This window comes from Micromys minutus (assembly GCF_963924665.1).
Source record: "Micromys minutus genome assembly, chromosome: 21".
NCBI lineage: Eukaryota > Metazoa > Chordata > Mammalia > Rodentia > Muridae > Micromys > Micromys minutus.
Window position 1 is genome coordinate 30,062,171 of NC_137956.1, and position 19,277 is coordinate 30,081,447.

At 46.8% G+C, this 19,277-nt stretch overlaps 1 protein-coding gene across 1 annotated transcript; it reads left to right on the forward strand.

Moving 5' to 3' along the window:
- Window positions 1–383: 383 nt before the first annotated feature.
- RBP2 (retinol binding protein 2) lies at window positions 384–18,613 on the forward strand (the record flags this gene model as incomplete). Its single annotated transcript, XM_080934774.1, has 4 exons — window positions 384–456; window positions 8,803–8,981; window positions 17,077–17,178; window positions 18,563–18,613. The coding sequence occupies 4 exons, from the start codon at window positions 384–386 to the stop codon at window positions 18,611–18,613; spliced, it is 405 nt and encodes a 134-aa protein (XP_080790900.1).
- Between the last annotated feature and the right edge of the window lie 664 nt (window positions 18,614–19,277).

The following is a 19,277-nucleotide window of genomic DNA, read 5'->3' on the forward strand; positions in this document are numbered from 1 at the left end:
CTCCAGTGTCCTGCAGAACATGTGGGACAAATATTGAGTGTTTGTTTCCCCTAGGAACTATATGGAATGTTCTGTGTGGAGCCAGGGTCTCTGTGGGAGGCCAGCCAGCCTAAAATGAGCTGCTCCATGACAGCGTGTCTTGGAGATCACTGGGACACGCATACCTGGCAACAGCAGGACTTTGTGCCTGGACTGCCCACAGACCTGTTGAACTTTGCAAAGGCGAGGGCAGTTTCTTTGAGTTGGGCTTATGACCTTTGACTCTCTTATCTTTATATACCTGGTCCACTAAGCTATAAAAGCAGCAGCGTTTAACACAGTCTCCCCGAAACCTGTTTCTTCACGGTCACCAAACTGTTCACATCAAACCAGAGGCTGCCATCATGACGAAGGACCAGAATGGAACCTGGGAAATGGAGAGTAACGAGAACTTTGATGGCTACATGAAGGCCCTAGGTAAGAGGCAAAGGGGATTGGGAAACAAGGGACATTGAGGGGACAGCAGACTGGTCCTCCAGGAGGTGCTAGTGTGGGACTCAACAGAGCTGTGTGCGAACCCTCTCTCCAGAGTTATAGCAGTGCACAGTCAGCTAAGTCCTGGGAACTCTCTGGGAACGTTTTCCTGTCTAGAAATAATAGATGTGATAAGGTTAGGATGTCCTTTGCACAGTGTGTGCCTGACAGAAAACACACACTGAATGGAGGATACATACACATGTGTACATGTGTTCACACACAGTACATGCACACACATGACTGGTAGAGTCTGCCCTGAGAGGACAACAGAGTCATTCTCCTGTCTCAACATTACCATCTCATGTATAACCAGTTGAGTCAGACATCACCACCAATTACCCCTGCTTGAGTTTTCCTCAGCCTTGACAAAACAAAACAAACAAACAAACACACACACACACACACACACACACACACACACATACACACACACAAAACACTGAAGGACCAGCCATCCAATTCTCTACCTAGAGACATTCAGGCTCTCAGAGGCTGACAGGGGCTTTTGTCAAGGACTTAAATCACTCACTGCTTATCCAAGTTCCACACGGGGCTCCAGGCCAAGGGCTGCTAATCTGTTTATGTCCCAAGTCAGTGACAGGGCAGGTCTGTAGGTCTCTTCTGGTACTGGCAGAAACATGTGGTCCTGACCACCTCTGGGTTGTACTTGGAAGAAAATGGAATGAGTCACCACATGGGACCTCCAGATAACGGCAGCAACCAGGTACCGGGCAAGGAGCTTAGCTACTGAACTTCTTCCTACAACAGCACCCTGGTCACCTTTCTACCTTGAAATTTCTCACATACAGAGTTACATCCCTGCATGTGGGGGAGCCATACCAACACAAGAGAAATGGCTGTACACGGCCACAGAAGCCCAGTGGTTTGGATCTAATGATGAGATGTATCTCTAAGAATGGGCTTGTGGTAGGAGGCTGGAGAGATGGCTCAGTGGTTAAGAGCACTGACTGCTCTTCCAGAGGTCCTGAGTTCAATTCCTAGCACCCACATGGTGGCTCACAACCATCTGTAATGGGTTCTGATGTTCTTTTCTGGTGTGTCTGAAGACAGCTACAGTGTACTGACATACATAAAATAAATAAATAATTCTTAAAAAAAAACTTTAAAAAAGAATGGGCTTGTAGGGCCTTCCTCTGCAAGTAGAGAAAGACAGGCAAAAATTCTGTTATTAGGGCTCTGTCTACTAGGGTTAAGATACCTCATCCATTTGGAACGGAGTGTAGCAGGACCTAGGCAAAAAGGAAATATTTCTGTCACACTCCTGTTCCAAGGCAGGAGTGGCTAATGGAAACAGGGGTTCTGAGCCCATACAGTCAGTCAGGGCACAGTTCAGAACCATAACTTTGAACATTATCATAAAGATGAGGGAAGCAAGCCCAGAGTAATGGGTACAGTCCATGCTGTCCCCAAGACTTCCTCTGTGATGTGGGAATCATGCTCTTGACATTTAAGGGTCATGATTTCTCCATCTGCCAAATAGAGATAAAGACACTGGTACTGTGGTTTCTCTAATGGTGCTGGCTACAGCCGTGATTTTGAACAACTGAAACTCTCATCACATAGGCTATTGGGAAGCACCATGGTTTCGTAAGTGTGCTAGACAAGCCAGGCACATAGATTATTAGCAGAAAGCAACTTGCCTTTGGCTGTTTGCTTAAATGATATCAATTCCAGGGCCAGCAAGATGGTTCAGTGAGCAAAAACTCTTGGCACACAAGCCCCAGGACCTGATTTTAATCCCTGAAACCCATAATGGAAGGAAAAACACCAACTCAAAAGCTGTCCCCTGACACATGCATGCCACCAACACACCCACCCACACACCACCCAAGCATGTACACACAATGACAATATTTCACAAAAATAACTCCTAGTTGACTTTAGAGATCACACCCAGTTCCACTTTAGTATCTCGCCCCTTAGATAAACTCCTAAAGCCCAACTCAGTCTGAGGGTGGAAAGCAAACATTACCATCCTCCACTGAGGCTATGCCTTTATCTCACTGAAAGAACCCCTCCCTCTACCTCTGGCTTCCTCTTTACACAAGCTTGCACCTCGATGGGCATAAGGCACTTACAAGTTGTGACTGCGACGTTTAGCTACTTCTGGGTTGACGTTCTTAATCCTTAGCATCAGCTGCTTGCTGTCTCTTTGGGCTTTAGTAATAATGTGCGGTCTAACATCGTGTTAGACAGATCTCCTTCTAACGAGCAGACTGAGTGTCAACTCTTCGGAGCAGGTTCCTGCTTAGTAGAGGGGGATCTGGCACTTTGTGGACTGAGCTGACTACCACAGGGGATAGCTCTAGCTAAACACAGAATGTGGGTGCCTTTGTGCCTGCTTTGCCCAGATGCTGACAGCTTTCTGTCGCAGGGTCCTAAGGACTTGCCCTGCCTTGATGCTACCACAACACCTGCACAGAAATACCTTATGCAGACTCACTGTCCCAGCACTGAGGCAGGACACCTGATTTTCTTCCATAACCCATGGGCAGGGCAGGGCTGGCCGTGACTGATGTGACTCAGCCAAAAGCAGATGAGGAGTGGCTGCCCCGTCGGTCTAACCTGCCAAAAGCAGCTCCACTGATCTGTTTGATTTCTGCCACACCCAACTGGAAGGCAAGGTTGCTTTTCCAAGACTGGGAAAGCAATGAGGCTTGCCTTTGGTGCCCTTTAGTGCACTTGGCATTTGGGATGAACCTTGCAGAGATCTTTGCAAATCACCAGATGTGTAAACGCCACCGGGTGTGACCTTGTTCTCCACCCATCCCTTTCTAGGACTTTAGCTCTGTCCATCAACGAGGAAATTGGCTTTCTCTGGGGGCCTGGTTCTTTGTGCCACAGGAAGAACAGCACCCTGGCTTTGTGAATAGCCCAGTGGCTTACTCCTTAATGCTTTCCTCCACACATTTCTCAGGTACTAGTCTCAGCAGAATGACGTGTCAGAGCAACCTTTGAGTTTACCTCAAGTTATCAAAGTCATTAAGAGCTGAAGGGTGGGTGTCCAGGATGACTCAGTAGTAACTCCTCTTCTGCCCTGGACACTCTGAGGCTTTGCTAGATCCTCTGTGACCCCAAAGCAGCTTGAAAGTCCTGTCACTCAGACTCTCTCGTGCCCTAAGGTCCCCCTTTGAACCAGAAAAGGAGTAGAAGAGATGTCTTCAGTTCCAAAGAAGGGACAGACAAAGCTATGAAAAGATTCTGATCGTGTGAAGGAGACAGGAGCAGAGTCCACTAACCCTTCCCAAGGTAGAGACTCACTGAGCTGCCCCCAATGAGGCATCAGCAGATGCTTATGGAAGCAGGGTATGTACCGTCTGCGGTAGAACCCAAGTTGCTCTGCTCTCGAGGAGATCAGGCAGGTGCAGACTACCAAGACTGTCCCACCCAAATTGCTGTTACTTCTTTAAAAAAAAAAAAAAGATTTGAAGTAGGCATAGTCATTTCTAGTTATGTCCCATTGGTCTAGGGTTAAGCGGATCTCCCTTGTGGTTCTTCCTTAAGGGTTCTTGTTCGGCACAAGGGGCTGGAGCCTTCTTGAAGCCATTTCCACTCCTGCTAGGGAATGCTGGCTGGTGGCTGATACATCACTTATCTGTGGCTAAGGACATCTATGAGGTCTCTTCATATGGTATAGGGATTTTTACAGTCTGTGGCTGTGCCCAAAGAGTGGAGACAGAGGGGCATGGTCTTTGTGACCCATTGTCAGAAACCACCAGGTGTCTCTTTCAGTGTGTTCTGTTGGCCCAAGTGTTACATTCCTTTTCTCTATTCATAGAGAAGTACCATAGATCCCCCTCCCCACCCCCCATAGAAGAATGTTAAAGCCACACTGTAAGACAGATAGGATAGGATGTAGCCATTTAGAAAAATACAGTCTGTCATAGCTGGGACATCAGATATTCTTAGACCCTGGCCAGTAAATGGTAACAGTTTATCAATGGGAAGCAGAGAAAAGAAAGTCCCAGTATATGGGAGCACTGAAGGAAGACCTTCCAAGTCCTTCAGGATAGACAAAGTAAAAGAATCTGAGCAGAGGTGGAGCCGGGCCTGGCCATGGTCACGTGGGGAGTCATAGACATGGGATACCAAATGAAGTTGTCTATTCGGAGCTGAAGGGAAGGAGAAAAGGGAGCCTAAGATGCATGAGGGTTTTTAGCACAGTGTACCACGAGTGAACTTCATCCTCCAGGGACAGAGGATGCCTCCGGGGCAGAAGTATGTGAGGCCACCACACTCACTCAGACAATCATTTACTGACTCATTGCCCGGAACTGGAAGGGTGATTGAATGGCCCTGGAAGATGGGAAAAATTGCCAAGAAGGGTGGACGTGGTGCTAGTCAGAGCAGGGAGGAGAGAGAAATGGAGAGTGGGTAGCAGAGACTGGGAAGAGGCAGCTCTCAAAACAGATAATCACCTTGTAACCTCGTCGGTAGAGATGGTGATGGAATGCATCCTAAAATCAGCTGGGCAGGATCAGATTCTGACAATCTTTTATTCTGCACATTGTCCCTGTTTGAGAAAGAAAATCTTATCTCAATTGGTGAGGTCCACTTATACACAGACCTTAAAAAAAAAAAAAAACCTAATGTTTACTTCAAACAGCCTGGTAGGTTTTTATTAAGCTCAGCACCAGGGAAGGGGCTTCCCCAGAGATAGAAATCAGACAGCCCCTGCTGAATGCTCTCTGCAGAAAATGTTTCCTGAACATTTGCAAAGTGCAAAATCCCTTTCTAGGTTTCGTTTTCTGCATTTGGCTTTTCTTCCTGCTTTGTCATGTTTGTGAGTCGCTGCTTAACAAGCCCAAAAGCTTGCAACGGCCCGTCCTCGGTAATTGTGGGCACACGTTACTTTAATACCATCATGAGTCTTACATGCATTATTTCATCTGAACTAACTCAGGTTTCAACAATATACTGAGTACCTACAACATGGGGACTCTTGTGGTCACTGGTGATGGGACGGTTAGTAAGAGGATGGTTCCCCCTAACCTGGTGGAACCAATCTCCTGGCCGGTAGGAGGAAGAGAGGGGTACCGAGAGAGAACACCAGACACTGTGTGAGATGACCTTAGGTGATGCAAGCCTTTTAAAGAAAATAGAAAAGAATAATGTGTGAAGCATGACAAAGGTCAAGGAAGACAACTGAAAGAGTTAACGGTGCTTAAGGCCAAAGCTTGAAGCTGAGCTGTGTCCCTGAAGCAAGGGACAGTAAGTGCAAAAGATTTGTGTGTGTCCAAGAAGGTACATGACAGGAAGGCTGTGGTGTGGCAGTGTGCACACAGTTGGAAGTGAAGAGAAGAGGCTGGGGGGTGAGAAATAGGCAGAGGTTAGACCAAGAATTCTGGATTTTTCCTATTTTGGCTTTATATATTCACTAGACATCTGAGCCTTTCACAGATATGGTCATGCAAGACCTGGAGCCTGAGGTTGGGCCTGAGGATAAAAGGGATATTTTCCACTCGGCAAGATGAAGAACTGGAATCCCAGAGACGTAGGGGAATTTTCTAGGGACACGTGTAACTAGGAAATGGCAGGGCCCAGAGAGCAACCTGATTTTGTTCTTCTAACATGTTAGCCCTTTCTTACTGTTCTGCACAGGGTGAGGGTGCCAGGTGGTGGTGGGAGGGGACTCCATTCTGAGCAGAGCTAGCTGGGATGATGGGGGATATCCAAAGTAGAGAGACAGCATCTTTAGAAACACTGTAAGAGGGTTACTCGGGGTCCCTAACGGACAATCGATCAGTGTCTGGTGACCTAAGAGTGAGTTGATTGAACATAACTCTGGATTTCTGCTGGTATCGACAAGCCAACGAAGTTATCCAAATCATCGGAGTCTTAATTGCCGTACATGATACCTGGTTGGACTTTCAAATGGAAAAAGTGCTGGGGCAGAAAAGCCAGGAGACAACGAGGCAGAGACCTCCTCTGGTCTCTTTCATGTGCTGGATGGACATTTGTATCCTGACCCCTGCTCCAGCGGAGAGCAGTAGATTAGGGGTACAGAGGGCAGAGTGTAAGCCAGAGGTCACCAGCCTGCCCGCAGTACCCAGGGAGGAGTAAAGGAAGAGACAGGCAGGGGCCAGTCTGATTCCCTTGTAAATGTGTTCTCCAGAGGAGGAAATGGTATGGAAAACGGAGAAAATTGCTCTTCCGCCTGGCTTCCCCTTATTGCCTGGAAGTGTCGATGATTTGAGAATTAAGGAGTCGAGGTTCAAAGCCCACTGAGGCTGCACTTTGAGCAGCTCTCAGATTTCCTCTGATGGATCCCCGTGCAGCTCCCGCTCTTTAATTTACAAAGCGCGCCTGCCCTTTTAGCTGGCAACTTCAGCTTTCTCCACCTGCGCATTACAAGGCATTTTAATGTTGAGTAGCATGCTAGTATTTCAGCTTTATGGCTTGCATTGTTCAGAAGGCAGTTATGAAAAGTCTGCTTAATAAAGTCACTTTGCTGTTGCTGATTTGTTCTTCCTCAGCAGCAGCCGTAAGCCATATATAATTATTCAGAAACAGCGTGTCTCTGGACCCTTCCTTCTGAGATAGAAATTCACTTCACCTGGCTATAAATCGGGCCCAGAGGTACTTTTAATATAGAAAAGCAGATAAAACAAACTTGATAACCCTAGTGTTAAAATATCATATCCGGAAACAGTTTCCTCTGCAAAGTTCAGAAAGTACTTGAGTATGTACACACACACACACACACACACACACACACACACACACTTGTGTTCTATAGCTACAGTTGAACCCTTTTGATTAGAAATATCTAACGAGGAATCATCCAGCAGAGTATTTGGCTTCCTTCCCCAGGGAGGAGCAGAAGTGACATGACTAACTGGCTTGTGCAAACGCTAAAGGGTGGCCAAGAGGCCAAGTCATTTTTCAATCTGGAGGTGAAGGGGTGCTCGCTTCCATTTGCATAGGGGCCCTAATAGAGCTCTCCCGGCCCTTGTCAGGAAGATTGACTCCTCTGCTGTTTCCAGAACACACCCATTCTCACAGCAACTGGCCGAAGCTGCTGCCTCGGCAACTCCAGACAAGCAATCTTTTTTTTTTTTTTTTTCTTTTTTGCTGCGATCCACTTTTCTAGGCAGCCCAGGACAAGCAGTAATTTTTCCTGGGGAGCCTTAGCTGTGAATGACAAACGGGCTACATTTGTAGGGACACTGCCAAGCCGGATGATGCTGAGCCCCACCTTTTAAATTCTCTGGGCTGTGGTTTCTACTTCCACAGAGCGAATGTAGATCTTGCTTGATAAAGAAGAGTTTTGTTCTCCACAATTTCCCGGCTATTCCCATTCTTCTGGAGTCGTTTGCCCCGGGGCACTCGCCTTTGTTCATTTGGGTAACACACCCTTTTCCTACATCCTAATGAGGACTACTGGAGCTCTGTGGACATAGCAGGGACGTCAGCATGGGGGACTTGAGCAAAAGCCACTGACCAAGCAAACTAGAGGACAGAAGGTGACCCGGACTGGAAGATGTCCCACCAGGCTGGATAAAGAACCCCACAGCAGCTATAGGATCAGGTAGCTGTAGGGATACATAAATATGCTCTGAAACCTTTGCTCTGGGCTAAGCTGGTCTGGTCCCTGTGTGTACCTGAGACAGACAAGGACAACAATGGAGGCCTGTGTGCTTTGAATACATGCAAGCACCTGGCTACCTTGTGCAGCCTCTCCCATCAAGCTTGCTGACTCCTTACCTGGATAATGACATGAAACGAGCTTTTCCATCCTCACCCCCCCCACCCCCAGGGGAAATATGAGGCTCTGAAGGGGTAAGAAGCTTCCATAAGGTCACATAGCTGGGAAATTGGAACCGACCCGCCCCTTCCCCTCACTCTTTTGGGCCAGCGTTTCTAAACGGTGGCATGTCCAAAGTGAGTGGGAAGGATTTACACTTTTAGTGGGTTTCTTTGTTCCGCTGCTGCTGCTTCCGCGGCCGCCACCGCCGCTGCCACCACTGTCCAAGACACACTGCTCCATTAACAAATCCATATTATCTGAGCATCTACCATGAGCATAGATTTAAGGCTGCTTCTGATGGGGGACACGTGGAGCAAAACTATGGGGCCAGAGGCAGAATAATCAAGCCCAGGATAGAGCCCCGTGTAACACAACTAACTCTTGCTTCTCGAGTATGTAAAGAAATGTGGTGTGTCCTTTGTCCGTGTATCCGGTCCTGAGCGCTCTGCCTTGTTAAAGAAATGAATGAGTCTAGCCGCACACATCATAACCTTCCCCACTCCCTCTGCCACCAGATATTGATTTTGCCACCCGCAAGATTGCAGTGCGTCTGACTCAGACGAAGATCATCACTCAAGACGGTGATAACTTCAAGACGAAAACCAACAGCACATTCCGCAACTATGACCTGGATTTCACTGTCGGGGTGGAGTTTGACGAACACACAAAGGGTCTGGACAGCCGGCATGTCAAGGTACTTCTGGGTGGGTGGGTTTTCACTGCCTGCTGTTCCTGCAGAGGTTGGATTTCTAGCTCCACAGTGCAACAAGCCCAGGAAGACTCAGGGAGGGCCCCAGGTAAGCAGGACCAGAATGGACTCGGTAAGGTTGATAATGAGTAATTAATGAAAGGCTGAGTAAGGAGGAGAAGCAGGGAAGGGAGGGTGGAGAGGCCTCGGATCATGTGAGAAGTTAAGATTACATGGCTGAGCAAGCAGCTGAAAGAGGGCAAGATGGGATGTCCTGGAAATGTGTAACTACAGAGCTCAGCCAAGCAGATTACCTGGGTATAAATAAGCCACCATGCTCAGCCAGCTCTGCCCTTGACTGCATTGCCCACGCCCACGTGGTTTATTCAAGGTTGGACATTCACAGTGCGCTTTGTGCCAACTTGGCTGTGAGGCTCCTAAACATGGAAGAATGGAGCTGAATACACTGTCTCTGGCAAATGAGTGCTAGACTCCAGCAAACGCTTAGCCCTCTTGGGATGACACAGTGACACAGGATCTGCCACCCTTCTCTGCCCATTCCCAGGAGAAACCACTATCTTGTTCCACCAGGAGCTCTTCCCAAGTCTCATACCTCTCCCAAAGCGAGGGGTCAGCTGTGGCTCCTTTCCTGTGCTGGAAGTATTAGCGAGTGGCTAGCTGGAGTCTTTTCTCTCTACCAAGAGAGAGACCACGGCGGAGAAGCTCTTCAAGTGCCCGTCTCTGGCTGATTTTACTTCCCTCAGTGTTTGGCTATAGCAAGTGGCAGCTGTAGGCGGCTAGGACCAGCAGTTAGTGGTTCCCTCTAATGTCATTGACCCTGTGCCAATCTCAGGAAAGGGGAGCCTTAGCCAACAGGTGTTAGAGCTCCCCTGTAGGTAAGAAGTCCAGATTTCCTACCCTTAACACTGATCACTGTTAGAGCTTTTAGCCCAAGACTGTGAGATTCTCGGCTCTAAAGACTTGAATCTCTGAAAATCTGGTGACCAGGGTGATAGTTTCTAACCCATGGCTCTGTCCAGTTTTTTTTTTTTTTCTTTTTCTTTTTTTAAAATTTTTCTTATATTTTTGCCCTCCGGTGAGCCTGCTTAGAGAGTCAGAAAAAGGGGTGCCATGACCAATCATAGTCTTGACACTTTAGCCCCAGTCTCTCTGCTAGGACATCAGGAGAAGTAGGAACTTTGCAGGTTCGGTGAGGTTTCACCAAGGCCTGGGATAACACATGGTCTGGTACCAACTGTTTCCAACAAACTTGCCTAAAGCCAAGCCTTCAGGAACCAGAGCAGTTAGCTGTACTCATCAGGATCCTTCCCAAGGCACTCATGGAGTGTTCGAGATGGCTGAAGCAATCACAAGGGCAGTGCCGCTGACTGTTAGACAGACAGACATTTTGTCTGAAGGAATGAGGGTAGCAAAGGAAAGTTCAACAAGTGCTAATTAGGGAATCAAATTAACCCTTCCTCCAACATCTTTACTCTCTCTCTCACTCACACACACACCACACTTAACACCAGAAGAGATGCTTACCATAAAAACTAATCATTAATTAGTAGTGATCTAAATGTATTTTAGTAGTGCTTAATTCCTTCCCTGGGTTCCAAGGAGTAGCCAGTCCCCCTTACCTGCCTCAGGAGAAAACACTGTTCTTCTGTGGAGAGAAGGGCACATCTTTCAGTCAAGTGCCTGGCACCCAATGGCCTCCTCTATCAGGGAAAATTAGATTCAATGCTTTTTGCTAAAAAGAAAATTAAAAATAATAATAATGATGAAGAGTTTTTTAAAAGACAGGGGTAAAAAGTATTTTGGAGATCTTGCACCAGAGCCTTCCTGAAATAAAAAGCTCCGAAGGTCCATTTTAGGACTTGCTGTGGGACTGCGGGGTGATGGGTCCACAACCTTTTCTGAACGGTGTCCAGAAAGCTAATTCATCAGACTGCAGAATAGAAAAATCTGCCTCTGGAGGTTTGTGTCTCTCCACAGTTCCAGGCTAATCAGTTCTTGATCTGTTTCCCTGTTCCTTGCTGTGTAAGGGGAGGCTTTTTGAAAACTAACCTTCTCCTCTCTGACTTGTTCTTTAGCACCTGAGTTAAGAGAATTCCCTTTTCCTGAAACAAGTCACGTCCTTCTGGACTTTCCTGATTCTGAAAATCTATTTGTCAACACCTAGCCCTCCTACCCCCCAACCCCACCATCACCCCACCCCATCCCCACCCTCACCCCACCCCACCCTACCCCCTGCCCCAGTCCCAGCTCCCCCATCTCCACCCCTCCCTCAACCCCCTCACCCCGAACCCCCACCTCTGGCCTCCACCCTTCCCATTCTCCCTCCTCTCTAAGATGATCACTTAGCATCACTGCAGGGAGAAACAATCCTTTTACCCATGCCTTGTCTCTTCTTTGCCTGCAACAGAAAGCCAGGGATAGCAATCTCTCTCTCTCCATCTCTAACTCTGTCTCTCTCATGCACACACACACACACACACACACACACACACACACACACACACATCTGGTAGGATGAGATATATTTGACTGGATCTTTGGTTCAGTCCCATGGGAATTACAACTCAGAACACGTGCCCTGGGGACTATCTATTGCCGTAACAGGACCAGGACCCTTAACTCTAAGGAGTGCATGAGCCCCTCCTCATAAGCTGTGTGTATACATGTGTACACACAGATTTGCAGGTGCATGTGCTTTGTGTGCAGCACACTTGAATTCCCTAGGGTCCCACTTCTCAACTCTGATCATTCTCAGAACCTTCAGGAAAGGTTGACATTTATTAGGGAAAGGTGTGGTTGCAGCAGGAGCCCTGAAGGACCCAAAGCAGGATTATAAAAACACATCAAAGATGAAGCTGACTCTGAGGGTTCAAAGATCCCCTCTTCCCTTCTGATCACCATACATTTTTCCCACTTCTTACACTGACTTGTTTCTAAGAGAGTTAAAAGCCCCTTATCAAAAATACAAAAACAGGGACGGGGATGTGGCTCACTGGTGTGACACTTGCTTAGCATGCACAATGTTCTAGGTTCAATCTTCAGAGCTTATAAACTACACATACATTTACATGAAAGACATAGAGAAGTAAGTGAAGGGCTTCGGAGATACCCTCCAGTCAGCAAAGTTCTTGCAGCACAAGCCTAAGTTCTTGAGTTTGCATCCCAAGAACCCACATAGAAAGTCAGGCACACCAGCACATATCTGTAATCCCAGTGCTGGAGATGGAGAAATCAATGGATCTCCAAGGCTTGCTCCCAGACAGTGCAGTCAAATCAGTAAGCTTCAGGCCTAGTGAAAGACCCTTTCTCAAGAAGTACACTAGAGAGGCATCCACTGTTTATCTCCAACTTTCACATGCACACATACATACATACATACATACATACACACACTCATATGTACTGGCACACACATGCAAACACACTAACATGTATGTGCATACAACAATAAAAGAGAAGTAATTGATATCCATATTATGAAATTCAGATCATATAACCATCAGAAAAAATGAAGTGCTGATTCCTAGCACAGTATGGATAAACCTGGAAAACGCTAAGCATCAGAGGCTACACACAAAAGACCATGTATTATATGAAGACCTATGACAGACAAATTCATAAGGGGTAGAGGACAAACAAAGTAATACTAAATGTTAGTAACAAGGGAAGGACTTGTTCTAGATACATTAATGAAGATGATCACACAACCTTGTGACTATGCAAAGAAAACTAAAGTGTCACCCTCCAAACTCTGTAGAATTGCAGACTTTAGCAGAATGAATTTTATGGTTTTGTGATTTGCAAGGTGTGTGTGTGTGGGGGGGTGTATACATATTTTAGAAGTGATTGGAATTGTCCTCTTGTTGAGTGGCCTAAAGTCTAAGCTGGGAGCTATTGGTTACTGTCAGAGTGTGTGAGCCAGTACTGCACTCTTAGGGTTATTGTCCCATGATGGTTGTTCTTGTGGTTCATAAACGCCAGGACCGGGTAAGACTATTCCTCTTTTGGAAGCTTGCATCACACCTTCTGGTAGCATGAAAGCTGGTTCAGGCATCAACTAGGGAATACTGAGAGCAGGAGAAACAGTCTTCTTTAAGGAAAAGGACACCCACTGGTTACCCAATGGTCAGCCCTGAAAACATACATGTAACATTATATAAACTGAGCAGGCTGTAGTCATATAGTTAAACACACACACACACACACACACACACACACACACACACACACACACCAGAAACAACAACAATTATAAAAAAAGGAGGCCATAAATTTGAAGAGGGGTACATGAGAAGTTTTGGAAGGTTTAGGAAATGATACAATTATAATCTTGAAAAAAATTTTTTTAAAGAAATAGGATAGTCTTTCATAGGTTCGAGGTTCAGCTGTTGACTCTCACAGATTGAATATTGAGCTGGCACCTGTATCTCATCTGACATAAAGAGCCTTTTTGAGAGATGATGACTTGGGAAGTGTGAGAAGCAAAAATCACAGCAGGGCTCCACCCCCTGCCTCTGTCCAAACCGGCCCTTTTTGGAGCTCTCTCCCTGTTCATTTTCTCACTCAGAAGTTATGGCTTTCTTAGCTGCAGGATCTTCCAAAACAGTTTGAGTCTGTTTTTCAAACCTCTTCAGACACAGGGATGAGGTCAGCAAGTAAAGCTGGGCATGATTGCAAATGCTTTAACCCCAGTGCTCCGAAAAGCTAACACAAGGACACAGCTGGATCTAGGCCAACATCTGTGATATAGTGAGAAGGAGGAAGAGGGAGAGGAGGAGAAGGAGGAGGGAGGGAGAGGGAGGAGAAGGAAGAGGAGGGAGAGGAGGAGGACAAAGAGATGGGGAGGAGGAGGGATGGGGAGAAGGAGGGGAAGTGAGAGGGAAACGGGGGGGGGGGAGAGGAGGATTAATTAAATTATTTAAACTAAATTAATGAGAAATGTGAGGTTCGGAGTTCATTCATTTAGCATTCTTGTAGCTCTGCTTTTCTCTGTCTCCTGGAGGAGTGAGCCCGCAGTCTTATAACCGTTACCGTGATTCATTGGTAACCAATTTACTTTTGGGTCAGAATAACTTTGGGTCTTGCTGCCCAGTGTGAGTTATTAAAATGAAATATTAGGACAGGCCCCTTTGCACTAGCATTTTACTCCTTTCTGCATCCTGTGAATTTTGCTAAGTTCTTGCCTGCGAAAGCCCGTGTCAGCAAGGCAATTGTCACACTAAGTTGAAGCCCTCTTCCTGTCCTCATACAGGAGGGATCTCAGCCTCATACAGAAGATAGACAAATAAACAGATAGTGTCCACTGCATGTCCTCCTTGCAGGACATGTGTGCACTCTGCTGGAACCTTCTCTAAGGCAGGAGGTGGGCGGGCTTTCCTCAAGACTGCCTCAAGGAAACTGTCTACCACAGACTCATGGGTCAGTGCCAACCATTGGGCTCAGTGTCATAGCAGCCACCAACAGCACCAACAGCCACCAGCCTCTCCTTTCCTGAGTTCTGCCTGTGAATGGAAGCAATGCAGTCAGCATGCACTGGGGCTTCCAGCACAATGCAGTATGGGAGGAAGGAGAGGACAAGACACATTCCTTACCTAAGAAGACAAGAGTCCTCATCTATCTATAGGGAAGCGATGGGGTCTAAGACAATGAGGAGAAATAGCAGCATATGCATTTTCCAGGCACTTCTTCCTCCCAGAAGAGCCAGGAGACCTATGGCTTGAACTTCTCTAAGTCCTTCAGACACAGAAAGTTTCAGATGCCCTTGAAAGAGAAAAAGACATTTTTCTTTTAAAGAAATCTCAGAATTTGTTTTAAAAATGTATGTACATTGGAATTTTTGTCTTTGCTCCTATGCATGTTTGTGTATGGGTGTCAGATCCCTTGGAAATGGGGTTACAGACAGTTATGAGCTGCCATGTGGGTTCTAGGATTTGAACCTGGGTCCTTTGGAAGGGCATCCAGTGCTCTTAACTGCTGAGCCATTTCTCCAGAGCCAGCATAGAATATTTTATTTTAAAATTAGATTTGGGGACTGTGACCACATGGATGCTTACAGTTTTGGATTTTGTTTGTTTGTTTGTTTGTTTACAATAGTAAACAGTGGAATGTTCTTTGTGCATTGGTGACTCCCAGCTCGGTCCCTTCTCAGGGATAATCACTGCTCAGGATTTCTTGTACCCCCTTGCAAATGATGGGGACTAAGCAAAAGAATGCATACACACCCTCAGCTGCTTCCCTTGCCTTCTGCACACTGCTCAGCGTCTTGTGTTTTTAAACACCTGGCTCTGCTTGTATCCTTTCGATGGCTGTGAAGCAGGGAAGAATCACACCATATTTAAAACACCCACTGACAGACTTTATGAGGCTTCCAGTCCTTCGCTGGAACGAGCAATCTTGTGGTGCACCAAGGAGGAATGGAGAGGAATAACACCGTGCGTAAATCAGATATTATGGTCAAGGTCAAATATTATTTTAGAAATAGGTAGGTTTAGCAATCTGTAGAAAACAGGTTTGTATAATAAAAGTACAAGGAGAAGAAGAAGAAAAAAAAAACCTACAAGTCATTTTATCATCGGTAGGGTTTACAAGACATAGAAAAAAAAAAAAAGAGCAAGTGGTGGGTCCTTGGCCTAATTTTGTTCAGAGAGGCACCAGCTGGTTTGTGTGCATACATGGGGAAAAAAAACAGCTGTGTGAAGCTTGCAGGAAGTAAGACACAGACACAGTGTAGAATGAAAAATATATCAGCATGTTCAGTGAGGAAGCCTGATTGGGGAGCCAGGTATAAGAGGGAAACAGGGGTGTCTAGGGAGTTGTAAGCATATGCACAGGGCCTTGCAGCCTCCTGGATACTGGCAGGCCTGAGGCTTCTCCATCTACTGGTCAGTTCGGTTGGGCTGGAATGGAGGATGGCGTTCTTGAGTTCTGCTGCCTGCAGACAAGCAGGTTCTAGGTGACAGGACCTACCTAGAACCACATGAGCAGCTCCGTCGTTAAGTAGGGGATCTCCCTGTATTTATTCTCACATACAGTGGACAAGGCTCCAAGTGTAACCCCCCGCAGGAAAACTCCCAGAGTAGAAATTTTAGGCCAAATAATATGTGCAGTATCATCAGAGATGATACTCCAGACACCTGAGAGGCAGAGGCAGTAAGGTCAGGAGTTCAAGGCCATCCTCAGCTACACAATGAGTTCATGACTAGCCAGGGCTATGTGAGACCCCGTCTTAACAAACAAACACACACACATACACACGTACACTGACACCCTGTCTTACAAACAAACACACAATACACACATACAACTAAAAGCATATTAAATAGGGAATTTTCAAATAATAAATTAAAAATTATTTAAAATAAGTAATAAAAGCAAAGCCATAAGCAAAACTATGTGCAATTCCATATTTTGAAAGTTAATATTCAATAGTCCTGTCAAAAGCTTTCTCTTCCCACCATCCCTGAGTGAGGGTAGACCGCCCTCCCCTTGGTTACTGAATCTTTGATCTTTGATCACAGAACCAGATGGATCTGAGAAGCAGTTTTATCAGCATCTCTGCTGTTATTTGTGAAGTAGAATATCTCTTTTTATGTTTAAAAGGCTTCTACTACAAGAGTTCCACCCGTAAGCCTTCGGTTCATGTGCTTGGTTGGCATGGACCGTTAGGTTAATGATCTTTTTATTGATTTACAGAGGCCCTTTCTATATAAGGACATCAAGTCTTTACCGATACGCTATGGCTCCTTCCCCTGTTGGTTATTTGTCTGTTGACTTTGAGGTATTTCCCCTTCTAGAAATTCCACGTTGTTAATGGTTGAACTCACCATCTTGCCTTCACGACCTCAAAGGGCTATTTTTACCATATAATAAAATGGTTGAGTCGAATTCCTTAAAAGCAAATACAGCCAGCCCGGAGAAGCCAGCTGTGTGAAATGGAGTCTGGAAGGTCCCTGGGATCGTGGAGACAGGACCCTGTCCCATGGGCAGGGAGGAGCCTGACGGAGCTTGCAGGAATTGAAGCTGCAGATTGTTCGGTCTCTCAAGGCCATCTATGTGATTTGCTTGACATCTGTCTTTGCAGACCCTCGTCACCTGGGAAGGCAACACCCTCGTGTGTGTGCAGAAAGGGGAGAAGGAGAACCGTGGCTGGAAGCAGTGGGTCGAGGGAGACAAGCTGTACTTGGTAAGCCCTGGGGAGTACCGGACTGAGTACAGCACTCACCTGGCCCGGCGCTTTGACAAGAAAAATGGCCCTGGGCCCCAGCCAAATGCATTTGGTCATATAGTCAGAAAGCCATTCCCATCTGGCTCAGGGGACCCTAGGAAGAAATCTATATGGCTGTTTCTGTGAATAGCTGCAATTAAACAGAAAGTTTAAAATGCTGAGTTAGGAAAGCAAGATCCAAGGAGAAATGAAGAGAACCTGCTAAGGAGCAGCTGGGGGGAAAGGTGAGCTGTGGAATTGAGCCGCCTGGAGAACAGGACCAGGCATCCTGTCAGTTATAGGGGTAGGGGAGGCTGACGGGAAGCATTAGCCTCTTACCTTAAGGCGTGGTAGATGATCCCACTCCTGTGAAGCTGACTTGTTACTAGAATAGAACAGAAGGGACAATGGCTGACATCCGTCAATAAGCCATCACTGCCTAGACAGCTTTATTTTTCATCCTTCCATCTTCACGGCGATTTATGGGCCCCACAGTGGAATAGTGAGAGAAGTTTCACTCTTTCAAACATCCAGCTACCCATTTGCTAAATGAATGTCTCATTCAGCAAGCACATCTCATTCATTCATTCATTCACTTACTCACTCACTCACTCATCTGTGGAGTCGGGCAAGTACCCAGCTCCAAGGTCAACACGAATGTCACCAAGATAGCTTTGGATCCGAGCTAACTTTGCCTGAGATCTGTACTCCTGCTAGCCGATGACATGGGTGTCATTCCCAGTGTTTCCCTACCAGTCGTGGCTTGGATAATGGATTTGTTTTTAAATTATAGGGCCATCCCCACAGTACCCGTGGCTGAGAACAGAATCATTTTCAACTGCATGAGCACAGTGGCCTTCCCCATGTTGATTCACCCTCCCCCTTCCGGGTTCAGCAGAATACAGATAAGGCCTAAAGTTCTCTTCACCTCAGTGAAAAGTGGAACCCCATCAGCTACCATGCAGGCAGACCAGGGGGAACCCTTCTGAAGCTCCTGCCCAACCGTTGGGCCACTGCTACCTAATATATCTCCCTGGCTATCCCTTCCTTCCTCTTGGCTTCGCCACCTTTTAATAAGTTAGCCAATGTTGCTTTAATCGCAAGAGTAGGAGAGACCCAGCCCAAGAGGGTCATTACTTTGCATTTTCCACTTTTAGAGTTGTTCAAGCTCAATTTGAGTGTCAAAATCAAATTACTGCTACCCTGCAGGGCATGGCAGCCAACTGGGTCTGTGAGGGACACTTTGCCCAGAACAGCTAAATGTCCTCTTCAGTGTAGCCTCACCCACCTTCCAGACAGAAGAGGGCCAGGTGCTGGGCGATAAGAAGACCAGGCGGGCACTCACCCACTCTCTGACTTGCAGGAGCTGACCTGCGGCGACCAGGTGTGTCGGCAAGTGTTCAAAAGGAAGTGATGGGCACGGGGGAAGCCAGGAATACTTGTGACGTTCTCTGCAATTCCTGACAGAAGCCCCCTTACATCACCTGACTGGGTTTGAAACAGAGTGCGTATAAGGAACCTACCCCCACCTTGGAACTTGTTATTAAATGATGAAACCACGTGTCCTCTCAGCCTTTGGAACACTCTCCATCTTTTCTTCCTCACTGTCTGTCTCACCTACAGGCAGATGGTCGCCGCCAGCCGGGCTTGTGTTGTCCTTGTTTTCATTTCATTTGTTTCTTCGTCTCTGGTTGGTTTGTTGGTGGTATTAGGAATGTCTTCTAGACAACACTGCTGATTTGTGAACATCTCCTCTGGGACACATCCCTAAGGAGAGAGGTGTATCCCTTCTCCAACGGTCTATATTACGACTCATCTGCCTTCTGGTTTGCACCCTGTCCTGAGCGGACTCAATAGCACTGCCCCTGCCCCACCCCAGCCAAGCCCCAGCAGTCTTCAACTGCAGCTGCCCTTAGTTCCCAGCCCTTCTGCCCTGTGCTCTAAAGCAGGTTTGAGAAGTGGGTTATGCAACACTAGCCCATTCACACCTTCTCACCCACCCTCCGTGCAGAACGCTGCAGGCTGGGCACTAGAAAGGCTGAGTTTGAGTTCTGCCACACAGCAGCTTGGCTAAATGA